This window comes from Balaenoptera acutorostrata, chromosome 7 (assembly GCF_949987535.1).
Source record: "Balaenoptera acutorostrata chromosome 7, mBalAcu1.1, whole genome shotgun sequence".
Taxonomy (NCBI): Eukaryota; Metazoa; Chordata; class Mammalia; order Artiodactyla; family Balaenopteridae; genus Balaenoptera; species Balaenoptera acutorostrata.
This window is the reverse complement of record NC_080070.1, coordinates 107,560,103-107,577,041: the sequence shown is the minus strand read 5'-3', so window position 1 is coordinate 107,577,041 and position 16,939 is coordinate 107,560,103. Positions and strand designations below refer to the sequence as shown.

Below are 16,939 nucleotides of genomic sequence, written 5' to 3'. Positions count from 1 at the left end.
GGACACTTCATCCTGCCGACCATCCCTTCCTTCCTCAGACACCCTCTCTCTCATCTTCTATGACATGGTCCCCTGGTTCTCGTCCTACCTCTCCATCACGCCCCCATCTCCTTTTTGAGTTCCTCTTCTGCCTCTCTCTCTGATAGGGACCTTCTGGTGCTTTCTTTCTACACCCAATCCACGAGTGAATTCTTCTACTCTCAAGGCCAATTATCCCATATCTACACCCCAGCCTGGATCTAGGGCTGAGCTCCAGATCCATCCATCCCTTCCCCATGGATGAAGGTATCCACCTTTCCCCCCTGCCACGCTCCTACTCCAGCTGTTCCTTGACTTGAGAAATAAATGCCACTGACACCACTGCAGGAAGGTACAGCTGTGAAGAGCTGCTTCAAAACTAGATCTGGGGCCAAAAATCTAACTGCCTAAGGTGCTGAACAAGTAACCATCATCATTAAAGTAGGAATAGGTGGCAAGGAGCCTGTGACAAAACTGAAGGGTGCAGGCTAGTCTAAAGGGGGAAGTTAACGCTTGACTCCAGCCCACTAGAGCCACAGGAATTATGGGCTCAGTCAGCCAAACTGAGGGCTTTTTCACAAGAAGCTAGAAAGGTGGATTTCAGCAAGAAATCTCTACTTTTTGAAATATTGACAACTAACCAAATTTAAAGCAATACGGACTAAACAAAATGTGCTTGGTGGTCTGTTTTTTTTGCAGGCTCTGTTTGAGACTGATGGTAGTCAAACACTGATTCCAGAACTAGTTTTAAAGCCAATTAAATTTTACCTGTTTGGAAGTCCAATTTAGTTGAGTAACCACTATTTGTGTAACAATTTCAAAAATTATGTTTTTCCATCTTTACAGTAATGTGTGTATTGTAAATACACTAACCAAACTGACTGCAAAACCTTCAAAAGAGCCAAAAAAATTTCCCTGACAGCTAGTTAGTCAGACAAGAGTCCCCGAATTTTATCATAAAAATGATCCCGGTCATAAAATACTCATAACAATCCTTTGGTGTCTTTGATAGTCAATGATGTTAAATCCGGCACTGTGTGCCTGAATGTGCAAATGTTTCGTTGTGCAGACTGAATGCAGAAGGCCTGGCCTCGGTTGAACTTGAACCGCCCCCTCACCCCACCAACAATTACAACCTTCACTTGTGGATTTACCAGCATGAATGTGTCAATTTTCACCACATCTGATTCCACCAGGTAAAATAGATGAAATACATTTTCATGTCAATTTCTCTTCATAATTTCAAACTTGTGAGATTTATTTTCTCCAGTCACTCTCCTTTCAGCCAGCACAACTGTTCCTTAGCTACCCCACATACATGTGCATACCTTGGTTGCGTATACGGTGTTGCTTTGGTCTCACAGACACATGGATTTAAACACAAGCTTCTCATATTAACTTACACATAAGCAGAAGAGCTCCTATAGTTGCAAATGGTAATGACATTTGTGTTCAACCACACCTCGTCCTGCCATCTCATGACTCTTTTCCATTGAACAGAGCTGGCAGGTGAAGCCTCATGTGCGGTCCTCCGTGTGTTAGAAATGTGGTGTATAACACATCTGATTGTGAATTGTGCGTTTTCATGAAATGATCAAGTTTGCTGAAACAGTAAAGCATCCGTAAAAGTGAATTATGAATTAACGTACTTGTTGGATGCCCAAACCACACCGCTAAGACCACTATTTCCGTGGCACGAAGTGCTGTTCTACTCACCGATGAGGTACATGCCAATCCAGTCCCCAGCGTCCACTTCCTCCTTTATGTCCCAGTGGATCACCAGGTCCTGCGAGTGCCCTATGGAGTAATAGGAGCTGCTGACCGTGAGCGTGGAGCGGCTGTCTGAGGTGACCAGGTCGGTGTCGCTGGTGGAGCGGGGGATGGTGACAGCGCCATGGGGGCCGGTCCTAATGGCCATGCTGTGGAACTGGCCCGGGTTGTAGCTGTGGCGGAGGGGCTCCTTGCACCGGCGTCGGTTCTGGGAATTTCTGGATGGAGATGCCATGGCGGCCAGGCCTAAGAACCTGTTCTGGTACAGATTCTGTCGGGGTAAACAGACAGTCAGCAGGGGCGGGAGATGCCAGCTACAGCGTCAGTCACTGTTTTCACAGGGAAGGGAGGATGTGCTGGGGGAAGCCAGCTGGGACAGAGCAGCCCTTTTAGGAAGATTTGAAATAGACAGAGAGCATCTTCCTTGGGGCCAATGCTGCAGCTCTGGTTCATGCGGGGAAGGCAAGAGCTAAATGCACACTCACCAAGGGGCCGTGCATTTGCGCTCTGCTGGGGTCTCAGCCTCCTCTAGCCTGCTTAGTACTAGAAGGCCAGGAATGTCTGCAGAATGGCCCTGGAGGTGTGACTTCCCCCCCCAAAAAAGTGCCATCTCTTGAGTTCTCCAGCATAAATCCAATTGGATCCAATTTTACCCTTCTTTAGGGTAAATGATGGCTATTATCATTGCACATTTTAGTGATCCCCGCAGCATTCAAGACCCTACGCACAGCTCAGAATTAGAGGCGGTCCCTGCTGGGTGAGGCAGTCACTTTTTCTCCATTTACAGCTTTTTCACTCTACAGAATGTCTCTGGACCACCTGAAATTCCTATAAGGATCTCAGATATCCTAGTAATCTTCAAACACCACCGTTTTCACTAAAACCCAATCTCAGAGGACCATGTTTCCCTCAGAGCCAATGTTATTGTAGAAAACATTGCATCTGTGGAGGAAAAAAATGCATGTTTTTTATTGTTTACAACACGGAGCACTTAAAACTAGCTGAGCTGATGCAGAGCAATGACTCGATTGTTTTGGAGGCAGATAGCTTTGAAAACATGGGGAAAGGGGCATCCTGTGGAATTAGAACAAGGGATTCTTCTTTGAAACAAGCAAGGGTGATTTTGACTTCATCAAAGTATACTACAATTGGGATTTAAATGTACATTTTTGGGGTTCCTGGCTATAAAAGTACATGCTGTTGTACAACAATAAAACTTTTGTTTTCAAGAAGAGAAGATTAAGGCCTTAAAATGTGTTGAATCATGCAGTTTAGATCCCAGAGACTGTAACTTATTATACACATCAATCAAATGCAAGTTATTGACTTTTTGTTTACCAGCCACAAGGACCAGACCCCAGCACCAGTCTACTCTTCAGATTATATAAGTCTATTTAGCAGTAATTTAGGCCTATACTTTTTCCATCTTCCAAGACCAGGGCATTTGTAAAGAGTCTATTAACCTGATTAAGCACAGCGTTGGCATTTGGAGTCTTGGGGCTTAATGGCCATATGGCGGGCCTATTCATTCATTATCTGAGTCTTTCGTCAGGAATTTTTCTAGCCCCACTGGTGGTAACCATGGAGTTACTACTGGTGGAAAAACCAGACTTCAGAAAGCATCTCATCACACTATTGGTACCATATGTCCTATGTTTAAAAAAAAAAAAATGCTCATCACTGCAACAGTATGAAAATAGATGGACCACGGTGTTTCCTGGAAACGAGTCCACCTCTCAGGAAGACAGGCACAGCCTTGAGCCCAGGAAACACGGAGAGCCCACCCACCTCACAGGCACCCTGCCTTTTCAGGGCAGCTCCAGGAGGATCCCAGTAACCTGATTATCCTTCAGGGGGCTTTGTTCAGAGACCTTTGTAAAACCTCCAAAACAAGGAAGGCTGTTGCTAGAGCATAACCTTTCTTCAGTTTACACGTACTTTACGTGCACTAATAGCATCTTACAGTATTATCATGGAGATTAAAAATGACTACTTGGGCTTCAATGAGATAATCAAGTATATATTATGAGTTAGACCAAACTATGGGCAAATTTGGAGCAGCACCTCCCAGTTTCCAAGCTGTGTATCCCTGGACAGCTTACTTGATCTCTCTAGTTCTCTATTTCCTCATCTATAAATGGGTTGCTGTCAGAATTTAATGAGATAATGCAAGCCAAGCTCTTACTATAGTGAGTGCTCAATAAATAAAAATCTACTACTAAAATATTCAATACTACTGAAACAGAGGTCCCGGGCAGTCAGCCAGGCTCCCGCGATGGCCAAGGGTCACCTCATGTTGTCCCCAGAGACTCACAATTGAAGTCATTCAACAGCAAACCCACAAATCATTCCTAGTCATGACCCTCCAGGTTTCCTCTTACAAAACTGAAGTTGCAAACATTGAACAGGCTAGCATGTTTGGAAAGGTGTCCTAGCTACCAATTTTTTGATAAATCTTCCTTTTGCTTTTTGGGTAAATAAGCCTCCCTTTATTTGTCAGGTTACTGCCTGAGTGGGATATTTTTGCCTTCATGTGGAGGCTGAGAGATTTTTATCCATGCCGTGTCAGTCAGGGCCTCAAAAAAGACTACAGCGTGCTTTTCTTTTGTTGAAGACACTTCTGCTGTGGTATTATTATTAGAATTCCGTGGAAACCAGACACTGTCCACACGGTGGGAACAAAAGCATAGAAGGAAACATGAGTCAAGGAAGACATGTGTCAGTAATTTACTAGACTGGAATAATGATATCTGCCTGGTACTGGAAGGGCAGCCTCAACGCTGCTCCTTGAGGACCGCGCTCCCCTCACCCCACCCCAGCTTTGCCCACATCCTCCCCACTCACACTTGCAGGCAGGATTTATATTCTGCTTTGAGGTTATGCTCCAGCACCAGCTCTGCTATAACCTCTCCTTACATCCTTTCCCATTCCCAAGAGACTGGGACCTTATGCACCACGATCCCACAGGAATCCCATTGTCCTGCAAGGATTCTCATTGTATTATTGCCAGTTGACCTGTCTGTGTTCTGCCCTAAACCACGAAGGCCCTGAGGCCAGTGTTTCCTGCTGGAACTGCATGACATCTGGCACACACAAAGCAAAGTGCTAAAAACTTTAACTCATAGAATTTATTTTATTCAATTATGTCCCTTCCTGTTCCAGAAAGGGCTTAAGATGACTAATACAAATAGATAAGATACAGAACGATGTGATAAGTTAGTAGTAGATGGTGCAGAGGTGGAAAAAATAGACAAAAAGTTACCTAGGAAGAGGGCTAACATCAAACTTTAAGCCGTCATGTCCTAAACAGGTGTTATTGTCAAAGGCTCACAACAGCTGCTTCTGCAATGCAGCAGGCGGATAGTTGGTTCCCAATGTGTGGTTCCTTTGTGGCCATGTTTCCCCCAGGTTTTCACATGTGTTTAGTTTACACTATAGACTCATCCGGCTGGAAGAAGCAATTTAATCATTCTCCCTTCACATGTGAACTGTGGGAGATAGATGAGCATCTGTCCTGTTTTTAAATAGCCCTGGACAAAAGACCACTCTCTTCCTAGACAGTGATTCCAATGTTTTACAACCTCACAATTCTTCTTCATCTCTCAGGCAAATCTTGTCTGACAGAGATCTCCCTTCTTTCTTCAGGCTCTCCCACTTGATGGATGATGAGGAAGTTAACGGTATCACTAAATTTTTCCCAGTTTTTTCTCCGTCCCATCAAGTAATTCAAACGTCCTTAATCTTCTCTTACATTGGTGATAGGTAATAGACATGGATAAGAAAACCACAAGAATATTAGTAACAGTTTCAGTAACATTATAATTTTCTAATTATTGGTTGTAATCAAGGGCACCTAGTTATGGGCTATGCTGGGCATAGATTTTAATTGACCCTTGAAAAAGTAGGTCCAGTGAGTGAGCCAATGTGTGAGCCGCTGGAAACAATCTGATCACATTGTGTTTTGCTTTGCAGGAAGTGAGATTCCATGTGCTGCTTTGTTTCCTATTTGTCTCCAAGGATCCAACAATGATGTTTTGTTTACTTGTTTTGCTTTCCGACTTAAATAACTTGTAATTGTGGAAATGTTTTGAATTGATATGTTCTTCGATTATTTTTTTGAATCTTGGAATAGGCCTGTGTGGTTAATCTGTTTAGTATGCATTATAGTATATGAGCAAAAACAAAACCTTCTAGAAGGAGATAGAATCTTAAAAGCAAAAAAAAAATCACTTCTAGGGAAGGAACAAGTTGCTATGTATATCCTTTTTTTGTTGTTGTTAATTTGAGGAACATAGGGAGACAAAAGATTCAGCTGTGTCAATTTCTGACAGAGTCTTTAATAGCTTTTCTGTTTTGGAATATAAAGCTGTGAGTGCTGTCTCAGAAATGAAAAGAAAGTGGACAAAAGGCATATCTAGAATAGAGAAAGTGATTCTTAAAAATTGCCTCTACGCTCAGAAATCAAAAACTGTGAGTGGAAAACACAGGCCCTGAAGGAAACTTCATTAAAGTATACAAGATGAGGTTATAGAAACTGGCATTACTTAGCAGGAGAAAGAGCATAAGAGTTTTTTGAGCTCATGGACAGATTTTATTTTGAGCAAGTAGCTGCCTGAAGCTTTCTTATCCTACACTCAGACCTTGTTATGCCAACAGGCGGGTAATGGAACTTAAAAAAATTATATAACTTGTCTCTTTCTACAGTGGATGTGAGAAAATTTACAACAAAAGAAATGTACAAGGAAATAGAGAAATATAAACCAGACAGAAATCGGGAAGTAGCAATAAGAAAGAGGGTAATAATATTAGGAGCATTTACTCTATGTAAGGAACTTGGTACATTATCTCATTAAAACCCTATCAAGTATCACTCTCCCCATGTTGGTGAGAAACCCAGCTCAGATGGTTAATAAACATTCCCAAGGTCACGCCTCTTGCAGCAGGAAATAGGGATTTGAGCCATTCTATGTGATTATAAGTGGGCACTTTGACCACCCGTAAGCACTCTCTCCAAATTAAAACACGGGAAGATAAAGTTGCAATAATTGAGACTCAGATTCTCCTCTGAGATTCTTGGCAGCCAAAAGGATAAAGGAAAAATGTAATTCTCACGATCAGAATATCGGAATTTTTCTCTCCCTCCAAGTTCTTAATAAGATGCTTCATTTTTAACTTTATGTAGGGGACACTACATGATGTGGTGAACAATATCTTAAAAGAATATCTTTTTCTAAAATCACAAACGGAGTGGCTGATTGCTTGGATAAGTCTTTGACAAAAGCTGAGGTCATAATACAAAGAGAGTTTATTAGGGGCTGAACGAATGGGTTCAGATACTGTTGCCTCTGATCACATTCAAAAGTCCCCTTGGCTTATTGCACCACTGATGCCCCAAATCTTCTGCTCTCAACTCTGTCTGTGCTCAATCCTGCATCTCCCTCTCTGGCCTTGATGCTGATAAAATAAATTGGGGAAGTCATTCTGGCTGGTACATGAGTTAACTTGAATTTTATGCTAACCAGAACAGCCTGTTCGTGGCCTATCCAACGTACATTGTACATCTGCTTTAATTATTAAGGAAAAAGGCACATTGACCAGAAGTAAGGAATGTCCATGTTAAAAATAAAGATTGAATGCCTCCCTTCCTGGACGCCAGCGCTGGTCCTCCTTCCGTGATAAGACGCCCTTTTCAGGGGCCAAGTCCTTACGGACACGCTGTGTACGTGCTGATCTGTTTTCCTGGAAACCTTGAAGGAATGTATCCCTGACTTGTTTGGTGTCCTTTGTTCTAACAAGACATAAAACTGTGCTGAAAACCATCTCTGGAGCACTTCCTCAGCGTTGTCTGAGAGGCTGTCTTTTGGGCTGTAGTCCTCGGTTTGGCTCATATAAAACTCTTTTCTATTCCTACTAGAGATTGTTTATTGATTATTTTCGTTGACAGTGCAAGTAAAGCAGAGCCTGATGGACATGTTCTCTCTGCAACTGCCTTGTTAACTTACTTCTCATCAGTGTCCCTGCACTAAGACGCAGGTGCCAAGACAGCGTGGTCCCTGCCTAGTTCCTTTAGGTCTGCATTTCCAGCTAAAGTAGTGCAGGGCAAGGATGCAGTGAATGTTCGGTGAACGAATCAGTGAATGAATGAAGGAGTGGGCGTGTGTGGGATGCAGGCTGGAGTGTGCCCGCCTCCTCTGTCTCGGGGTCACCATGTGAGGCTCTGTTCACTGACCTCAGGAACCCAGCTCAGTGCCTCTTTTGTCTCAAGCACATGACTTTGGTGCCCAGAATCCCCCAAGTTACCGGTTCCCGAATGACACTGGTCAGAAGGGAGAGTTGAGGACAAGATGAAATACCGCCCCTGGTCGGTCCCCTTCTCTGTCTCACATCCTGAGATCTGAGTCCTGTCCGTACATTCCTATCTCTGCTGCTGTGAGTGAGACTGTGGGACAGAGGTGGGTGTGAGGGGCTGAGGTGGCCCTGACCCCACCAGATGGCTGAGAACGTCTTAGGAGGAGAGTGGGAGGCGGCTACGACAGCATCACCTCTGTCCAGCTCTTCAGCTCCTGGGCACCCGTCCCTGACACTGTGCCTGCAAACTGTGTTTTTAGCCTCAAAGCCATGTGTTGAAAGCTCTGTCTTTTATGCTGGCCATTGTGCACAAGAGTATCGCGGAGTTACATAAACTAAATTGTGTGGGCTCCTTTTCTTTGAAGGAGAAACAGAATCCCACACGTTGCCGGCTGAAAGGGAACATTAGGCAGAGAAAAATTTAATAAGCAAAGCAAGCCAAGCCAGGGAATATCCTGCCTAGGAAGTCAGGATTTAAAAGACATGGGACTTGTTAAAATGACAGTCAACACATTATTTTAGGAACACATAAAGCCTTCTCACTGAGGCCGAAGTCCCCCAGTACGTCTATTAGAGTTGCTCAGCCCCACCCCACTTCCCTTGGGCCCCACTTATGGGGAGGAAAGTCTTTGTTTGTGGGTCAGATGCCTTCTCTCTGCTCACACCTAAGAGGGGTCAGTGGGACACCCTGCCACGCTTTGTTGGGTGTGTGCCTCTCACCGCTATGGTCAGGTCTGGAATTTCTTGGTGAAGCTCTGGGTAACTCTGGAGGTTTATGCTTGGAGGTGTTCCAGAACCAAGATGTCAAAATCTGGGCAGTTTGTAGAGCCGGAACAGTGGGCAGGGGCTGGAGGTGAGGGGAGATAGGAAGGTGGGAGGTAGGGGGGCCTTCCCATGTTTGTTAGGAGAAAGCCCCAATCCCTAGCACCTCCTTCTGTTCTACGTTGAAAGGAAAGGTCCTTGAAAGTGGTATTCCTGTGTGTGTGTGTGTGTGTGTGTGTTTGTGAGAGACAGACAGACAGAGAATGAATGGGCACGTCCAGATATGAAAAAGGTCCTGTCTTTCCCTTTTCAATGTTAGAGAGGTCTGTTTCTTCCTCAGGAGGGTCCCATCCTGACAGATGTTGGTAAAGTTCCTTCTTTACCTATTGACACTTGCAGGAGAAAAGGAAATGCTTTCATCTCCCAGAACCACAGTGATGGTCAGGCCAGGTCAGGGCACCCAAGCTCTCAGGGACCCTGCTGAGCACTAGGGAGGCCCCTGGAGGGAGTGCAGGGGAGCAGGACGTCTGCATGTCACCAGTGTCCTCCTCCTGGCATCCAGCACTGGGCAGCCATGAGGGACATCCTGACCCCCAGCAGCTCCGCTCCCGGAACTCAGCGGGGTTCCAGGACACTGGGGTGATGGTGTTTCTCCCAAACCCAGGGCGCCTGCTTGGCGACAGTCCTGTCTCCCAAACCCAATCCGAAAAACAGAGTCACGCAGACTCCCAGCGTGAGTCGTGGGAGGTCCTGCCCAGCCGGCTCCTGCCCGCTAGAAGCAGAGGCCCCTGGAAGGGCAGCGTCAGCACCGACCACAGCAAGTGAGCAGCAGAGTCTCGAGGGAACCCGAGCCCACGGCCTGCCTCCCTCAGCGGGGACATCGGGCATGTGGAGAACGTGAGGCACCGTGTGTTTCCCTCCTATTTTCACGATCCTCATCAGATTTGCCAGCTAATGGGTAATGCGGCCAGGCAATGAATACAGCTATAAGGACATTTCAGGAGGATTTCAAATGAGGGGCTAAGTTTGCATGCATATTGGACTTAATACTCAAAAGTAAGTGATTATCTGCTGTGGAGGTTTGCAGTGTTATATAGATGCTTTCTTTGAAATTCTTCCGCCCCCCTGGAAGGTTGGACCCAGCAGAGTTGGGTGGATTTTTCAGTAAACTCTTGGTTTTCTTCTCCCTTCCTTTATCCCGTTCAACGAGCAAATGTGTATTGAGTCATTAGTATGTAACAGACGCTGTGCTCAGCACTGAGTGTGGAGGAGAGATGAATTAAACAGTGCTCCTCTTCTCAAAGAGCTCTGTGCAGGAGGCGCACAACTAGGCAGTGCACTATGACACCATGACCACGGCAGTGACAGGAGAGGCGGCAAGGTCCCGCGTGGGAGGGAGACAGATGCTGGGCAGGGCTTCCCAGGTGGCGGAACAGCGAAGCGATATTTGGAAGGAGCAGTAGGAAGGTCGCCAGCTGGGCAAGGGCAGAGAGAGATCCAATTCAGGCAGAGGGAGATCCAATCCAAGCAGAAGGGACTCGGTGTGTAAAGGCACAGCTTTACAGAAAAGCATGGCATGCTCCTGGATTGAGCAGAGCTTCTCCCAGCTGCCTGCCGGAGAATCAGGCAGCACAGCTGGAAGGGAGGGAGGCGGGTCTCCCACACCACACCAAGACAAAGGGCCTCCTCCCTTGGAGGATGGGGAACCACAGGAGAGAGCTGATCTGGGAAACACTACAATTTGCTCGCCTTAGAAGCAACACCCTGCAGCAATGAGGAGGACAGCGAGAAGCCTGCTGTGTCTGGGGGAGCTTGTGCTAAAGCAACTCCGAAAGTCAAGTCCATGTGGAGGGAGAAGCTGCGCCAGTCAGATGGTCCCTTAAGTCTAAACCCTCAGTACCATCTGCAACCTAGGCACTAAGTCTCATTGTGAGAGGAGGAGAAGTAAAGGAACAACATACATCCTGGGTCCCTGAAAGGGTGTGTAAATAAAGGGCAATCTGAAGGCACAGTCATGGAGACCTTGGAGGTACCACACATGGCCTGTTTCTACTGGGATCTCACCGCCGTTGCCGTCATCCTGGAGTACGGCAGTGTCATGTACCGTGCAGCGCATTCTAAGACAAACGGTACTTGTGCCTAATTTCACTGTCAGAAAACTTTGCATCACTTAGTAGCATGTACTCCAGAATACTCTGCTTCTCAGAACTCATTGGGAGAAGTACATTTCAGGATTTTTGCACTCTTCATTTGCAAAGCTTGCCCAACACATCAATACAGAGTGAATTAGACCAACTTTCTGGAACATATTGTATTTGTAAGCTTATGTTGCCATAGAATTCAGTACAAAGGCTATCCTTCCTGGTTATATAGCAAAGTAATGTTACCAGCGGCGACCAGAGCCAATTAATATGTATGTTAAGTTAAACACACATGAATACTTACAATGTGATCTGTACCACACTGGGGATGAGGCTTTGGGCTGGCTTCTATCTAGTGCTAAGAAAGATGCATAAGCAATCATTTCAGCACAGGGTGACAAACCAACAAGTTTGGGAAGATACAAAGGATAGGGGGAGAACTACTCATTTTGTCTGATGAGGAAGGAAATTAAGACTTTAGGGAGAAGTGGAGAAGGTATATTTTAGGCAGAAGGAATATATGCAAAGGCATGAGAGTTATAAAGCTCATCCATGCATGTTCAGGGGACAGGAAAAAGACCAGTGTGTCGGAGGCAGGATGCTTGGGGCAGGAGCAGTGGGAGGGATGAGGCTGGAGTAGAGACTAGACTGATTTAAAGGCCATGTATGCCAAAGTAAGGAGAGGGGCGTTTCTTCCGGGGAGAGTGAGCCCTTCTGAAGATAGGAGAAGATGTAGTAGCGGGCTCACCTACATTGTGCTTTCACAAATGCTGTGAAAATGCTACTGAACAACTTTCTTCAGGAGCAACTTGGTGGAAGTTTCTGCCAAGCTAGTAGGGGAAGCTACTGGGAGGGTAGATGGATATTGCACAGCTGTCACCGCAGGAGTACAGGAGGTTGTCGGCACTTCCTTTTTCAGGTCACCTATCAGGACAAAGGAAGGCACAATCTCGGACTCCAGCTCTAACAAATGTGCCAGGCGTTAGGACCACGGACCATAAAGACCCATTATCAGGACACAAAGGAACTGAACCAGCAGCGGCACTTTGCTTCTCTTATCAACACGCCCAGGAAGAACACATCCAGATCTGCTATAAATTCGATACCTAAGACCACTTTTGGAAGACAACTTAGGGCAGAAATGAAGAGTAAAACATAAATAGCATTTGGCAATATAAATGAAATGCATCTGGTCTCTCTCTATTTCTGTTTCATATCCATCCCTCTGCCTCCCTTGAGAAGTGAAAAAGGCAGGTCATATCCTGGATAATACGTTCCTTCCCAACTTCCTTCCTTGTCATTCTTGCGGCCACTCCTGTGATATTTCTAGCCCACGTTACTCAATTCCAATTCTAGCTGTCACTCGTTCTCTTATCCACTGCACGCTGCACCAACTCAGCACTCAGGCTAGAAGATGAGGACCAGCAGAGATGGTTTAAATCAAGGGTTATCTGTAGAAGAAGAAGGCGATAAGAGACAGCTGGTGCTATTAAAAAGGAATTCGGTGTATCTTCAGTAATTTAGGATGAAATGATTGGGACAGCTGAAATGACAGGGAGGAAAATCAACCCAGCAGAGAAAAGAAACTTAGCTACTACCTTTTAAATATGCTCACATCACACTCGCTACTGAAATTCTTTTTTCTTTTTTTTTTCGCTACTGAAATTCTCGAACAGCCTTCATAGAAAGTCCCTTCTGGCTTTTGCCATACCAATTAATCTTTTGGATTTTTCAGAACTAAAGAGAAGGGACAATCAATCGAGGCAGCTTGGAGCCTTTGAACTCATGGGCAAGAGCTGTAGTCTGCTGGGGATTTAAGAGAGTATTTTCAGTTTTACAGACTAGAGAATAGGAATGATTTTCTCATAGTCATCTCTTTCACTTGGATGCCTGGGACCATCACCTGAGTTTGTCTGTGATACAGAAAAGATGCAGCTGCCACAATGAATGACAAACACCACTGCCTGTCCCACCAGATCCTGGGGGAATCTTTGCTCAGTAGTATGGTATGGGTTTACATAAAATTTAATACAAGTTAATTTGACTCTCTATAGCCATCACCAGAAGGCAAACTAGATGATTATCAACTGGCTAAGACAGTTTTCACTCTGAAGCTGATGCCTAGAAGTCGAGGGTCTCAATGATATGGTAATATATTCCAGGGCACTCACGGCCATTTCAATTACTTAAAAGACAAGCCTCCTACACCCGGACAAATAGAAACTCAGAAGTCTCCATGATCTAGATATCTTAGAATTTTTTTTCATTTGAGGCTGGAATTAATTATTCAGATAACATCTCTAATTTTCCATTTTCCCTTGCAGGCAGAAAACATCAGAGATGAAAGTTCTGTATCCTTCCAGGGATGTGGGAGCTGCAGACACAGTTCTCACTTCGTGGGGCGGCAGCGACAGAGAATCTGTCATCTGCCTGGGTTGCCATTCAAACTGCTCATTAAGCTTTTGTGCAAAGACCCAAGAGACAGCGGAATTAAAAAGAAAATGAGAAAATGAAGTAATTCAGGTTTCTGAAAGGCTGTTCAAGACGAAACATTAGTTCTGAGGAAGAAAGCACCACAGGTACATGGTAATGAGTCTTAAGCGTATCCCTTTCCAAGATGTTAGCTTTGTTCTTTGCAGGCAACAGGGGAAGATGACACACTCTATGTCAGCAGCTAATTATGACCCATCCATCAGAGGCCAGCATTTTACTCTCCATTAAAATTACTCCAAGGTCGTTAAAGCCACATGTCAGTGTGGCATTAAACTGCTAAGACTGCATTTCCCAGACAATCTTCATTTATTTATTCATTCAGTCAACAAATGAACGTGTCAAGCACTGGAAAATGAATCAGAGTATAAGCTATGGCTTATATCTGCCCTGGAAAGCCAGGTCACACTCGTATGAAAAACTAACAACGGCCCAGGGTATCCTCTGGAGTCTTATCTCCCCAACTGCCAAAGTAAGCGTTGCCAAGAAGAAACACAAATGCAGGGCCGGAGTAGGATGGGTCTTCCTGACAGGGAGAATGGTGCCTGCCCAAACATAATACAGAGGATCCAGGACACGTACTTTAAGTCCCACCCAATTTAGGTTTGTAAGAAAAATACTGCAATCACTGCTTTCTAGTGACTCTGTTTTATATGTGTTTCAATGGACACGTTATCAACACACTGAAGAAGGATGCTTAGAGCCAGACCCAATGTAGCTACCTCATGTAGCTCAGAAAATACTTCTCTGTCTTGGGATACCCATCGAAATCTGGGTAGCAATTGTCATTTTTACCTATAGGGCAGGAGGAGGCATGGGAAGGATCCTTGCTGGGACTGGTGACTAGAAAGCCTTGCAAACCATTTCGGTGAATGGCTCCTTCAGCGTATTATCTGAACCATCTCTCTTCTTGGCTGCCACATCAACACTATCCCTAGAGAATACTGGCCACACACAGCAAAGGGAGACCGATTCCACATAGCCTCTGTTTTACAGGATGCAAAAACCATCTGAAAGATGATCAAAAGCAGTCTCTGTAATTAACGTTTCCATCTGCTGATTAGGAAGTGTCAGAAATAAACAAACAAAAGTAATTGTGGCATTTTGACAAGGACTTGAATACCAGGACTGAACTGTGACCTTGCTTTGGTCGTATATAATTCAATTCTGTTTAACAATATCCACTGAATATCTAGTCTTTGCAAAGCTCTGGGCTAGCTGTTTAAGACATGATCCCTGGTCAATATAACTGAGGCAGAAAAAGCTGACTGTATGAGATGAACACAAAATTAAAAATAAAGCAAATGGCCTGACTTCATAGAGATTCTAACTCAGCAGATGGGGGGTGGGGCTCAGACAACTGTAATTTAACCACCCCCCAAAAGGGTCCAACACTGTCTCTCATGGGTGGTGGTCACAGAAAGCTGCAAAGAGGAGGTGGCCATTGGGATATTTTAACAACTGCGTATTAAGTGCCTTGAAGGCATGCATCAGACTTGGGGAGGCAGAGGATGGAGAAGGAGGTGGTTTCCAGCCAGAGGCAGAGTTACAGAGGCTGCCAAGTGCACCCTGAAGGCTGCTCTTTAGAGGTGCCAGGAAGAACCTTGGAACAGTTCGTTTCTAAACGAATTCACCAGCCTTAGTTCACATCCGGGCTCATTTCTCAATCTAGAGGGGTCGAAAGCGCCATAAACCTGTCAAGTGAAAGTGACATGGAAAAGCTTGCTCCGGACCTGAGAGCACCAGCGGTGGACGAGAGCGGAGACTGTCCCTAGCACTTCTTTTAGCTGGAATCGCCCCACCTCAGATTCCAGCTGCGCCGCTGACCTCAGAGCTGAACATTTGGGTGTGTCTTGTAAGGGCCGCAGACCTTGCCTTCACCACTCGGCATGCACTGCCACAGCCGTTCCTGGGCATCAAGGAAAGTCAAGCCATATTCTGCAAATTCCAAGGACCTGAGGGAGTCCAGAGTTGGGACTTTTGAGTATAAAAATGATACATGCTAAAATGTTGAAAAATACACAAAAATTATAAATTAAATTAAATTTAAATTAAAAAAAAATTCACAACCCCATAACCATGCCACTCAGAGGCTACCAGAGTGGTCATCTGCCAATATTTCCTTCCATTTCTCTTTATGCATTTTGTTACATAATTGAGACCACACATTTTTGTATTCTGCTTTTTTTTTTAAACATCTTTATTGGAGTATAATTGCTTTACATTGTTGTGTTAGTTGCTGCTGCATAACAAAGTGAATCAGCTATGCATATATATATATCCCCATATCCCCTCCCTCTTGTGTCTCCCTCCCACCTTCCCTATCCCACCCCTCTGGGTGATCACAAAGCACCGAGCTGATCTCCCTGTGCTATGGGGCTGCTTCCCACTAGCTATCTATTTTACATTTGGTAGTATATATATGTCAATGCCACTCCCTCACTTCGTATCAGCTTACCCTTCCCCCTCCCCGTGTCCTCAAGTCCATTCTCTATGTCTGTGTCTTTATTCCTGTCCTACCCCTAGGTTCTTCAGAACCTTTTTTTTTTTTAGATTTATATATATGTGTTAGCATACAGTATTTGTTTTACTCTTTCTGACTTACTTCACTCTGTATGACAGACTCTAGGTCCATCCACCTCACTACAAATAACTAACTCAATTTCATTTCTTTTTATGGCTAATATTCCATTGTATATATGTACCACATCTTCTTTATCCATTCATCTTTCAATGGACACTTAGGTTGCTTCCATGTCCTGGCTATTGTAAATAAGGCTGCAATGAACATTGGGGTACATGATTCTTTTTGAATTATGGTTTTCTCAGGGTATATGCCAAGTAGTGGTATTGCTGGGTCATATGGTAGCTCTATTTTTAGTTTTTAAGGAACCTCCATACCATTCTCCATAGTGACTGTATCAATTTACATTACCACCAACAGTGCAAGAGGGTTCCCGTTTCTCCACACCCTCTCCAGTATTTGTTGTTTGTAGATTTTTGAGGATGGCCATTCTGACTGGTGTGAGGTGATACCTCATTGTACTTTTGATTTTCATTTCTCTAATGATTAATGATGTTGAGCATCCTTTCATGTGTTTGTTGGCGATCGGTATATCTTCTTTGGAAAAATGTCTGTTGAGGTCTTCTGCCCATTTTTGGATTGGGTTGTTTGGTTTTTTGATATTGAGCTGCATGAGCTGCTTTTGTATTTTGGAGGTTAATCCTTTGTCAGTTGCTTCATTTGCAAATATATTTGCCATTCTGAGGGTTGTCTTTTCACCTTTTTTATGGTTTCCTTTGTTGTGCAAAAGCTTTTAAGTTTCATTAGGTGCATTTGTTTATTTTTGGTTTTTTTTCTATTTCTCTAGGAGGTGGGTCAAAAAGGATCTTGCTGTGATTTATGTCAT

The 16,939-nt window shown here is 44.5% G+C and overlaps 1 protein-coding gene across 1 annotated transcript in view; it reads right to left on the bottom strand.

The window, feature by feature from the left end:
* Window positions 1-16,939, bottom strand: part of HECW1 (HECT, C2 and WW domain containing E3 ubiquitin protein ligase 1) — a 314,499-nt gene that overhangs the window by 245,108 nt on the left and 52,452 nt on the right. Inside the window, exon 2 of the mRNA XM_007187728.3 lies at window positions 1,735-2,059. Coding sequence (XP_007187790.2) covers window positions 1,735-2,059 — 325 coding nt within the window. The remainder of the gene's footprint in view (window positions 1-1,734; window positions 2,060-16,939) is intronic.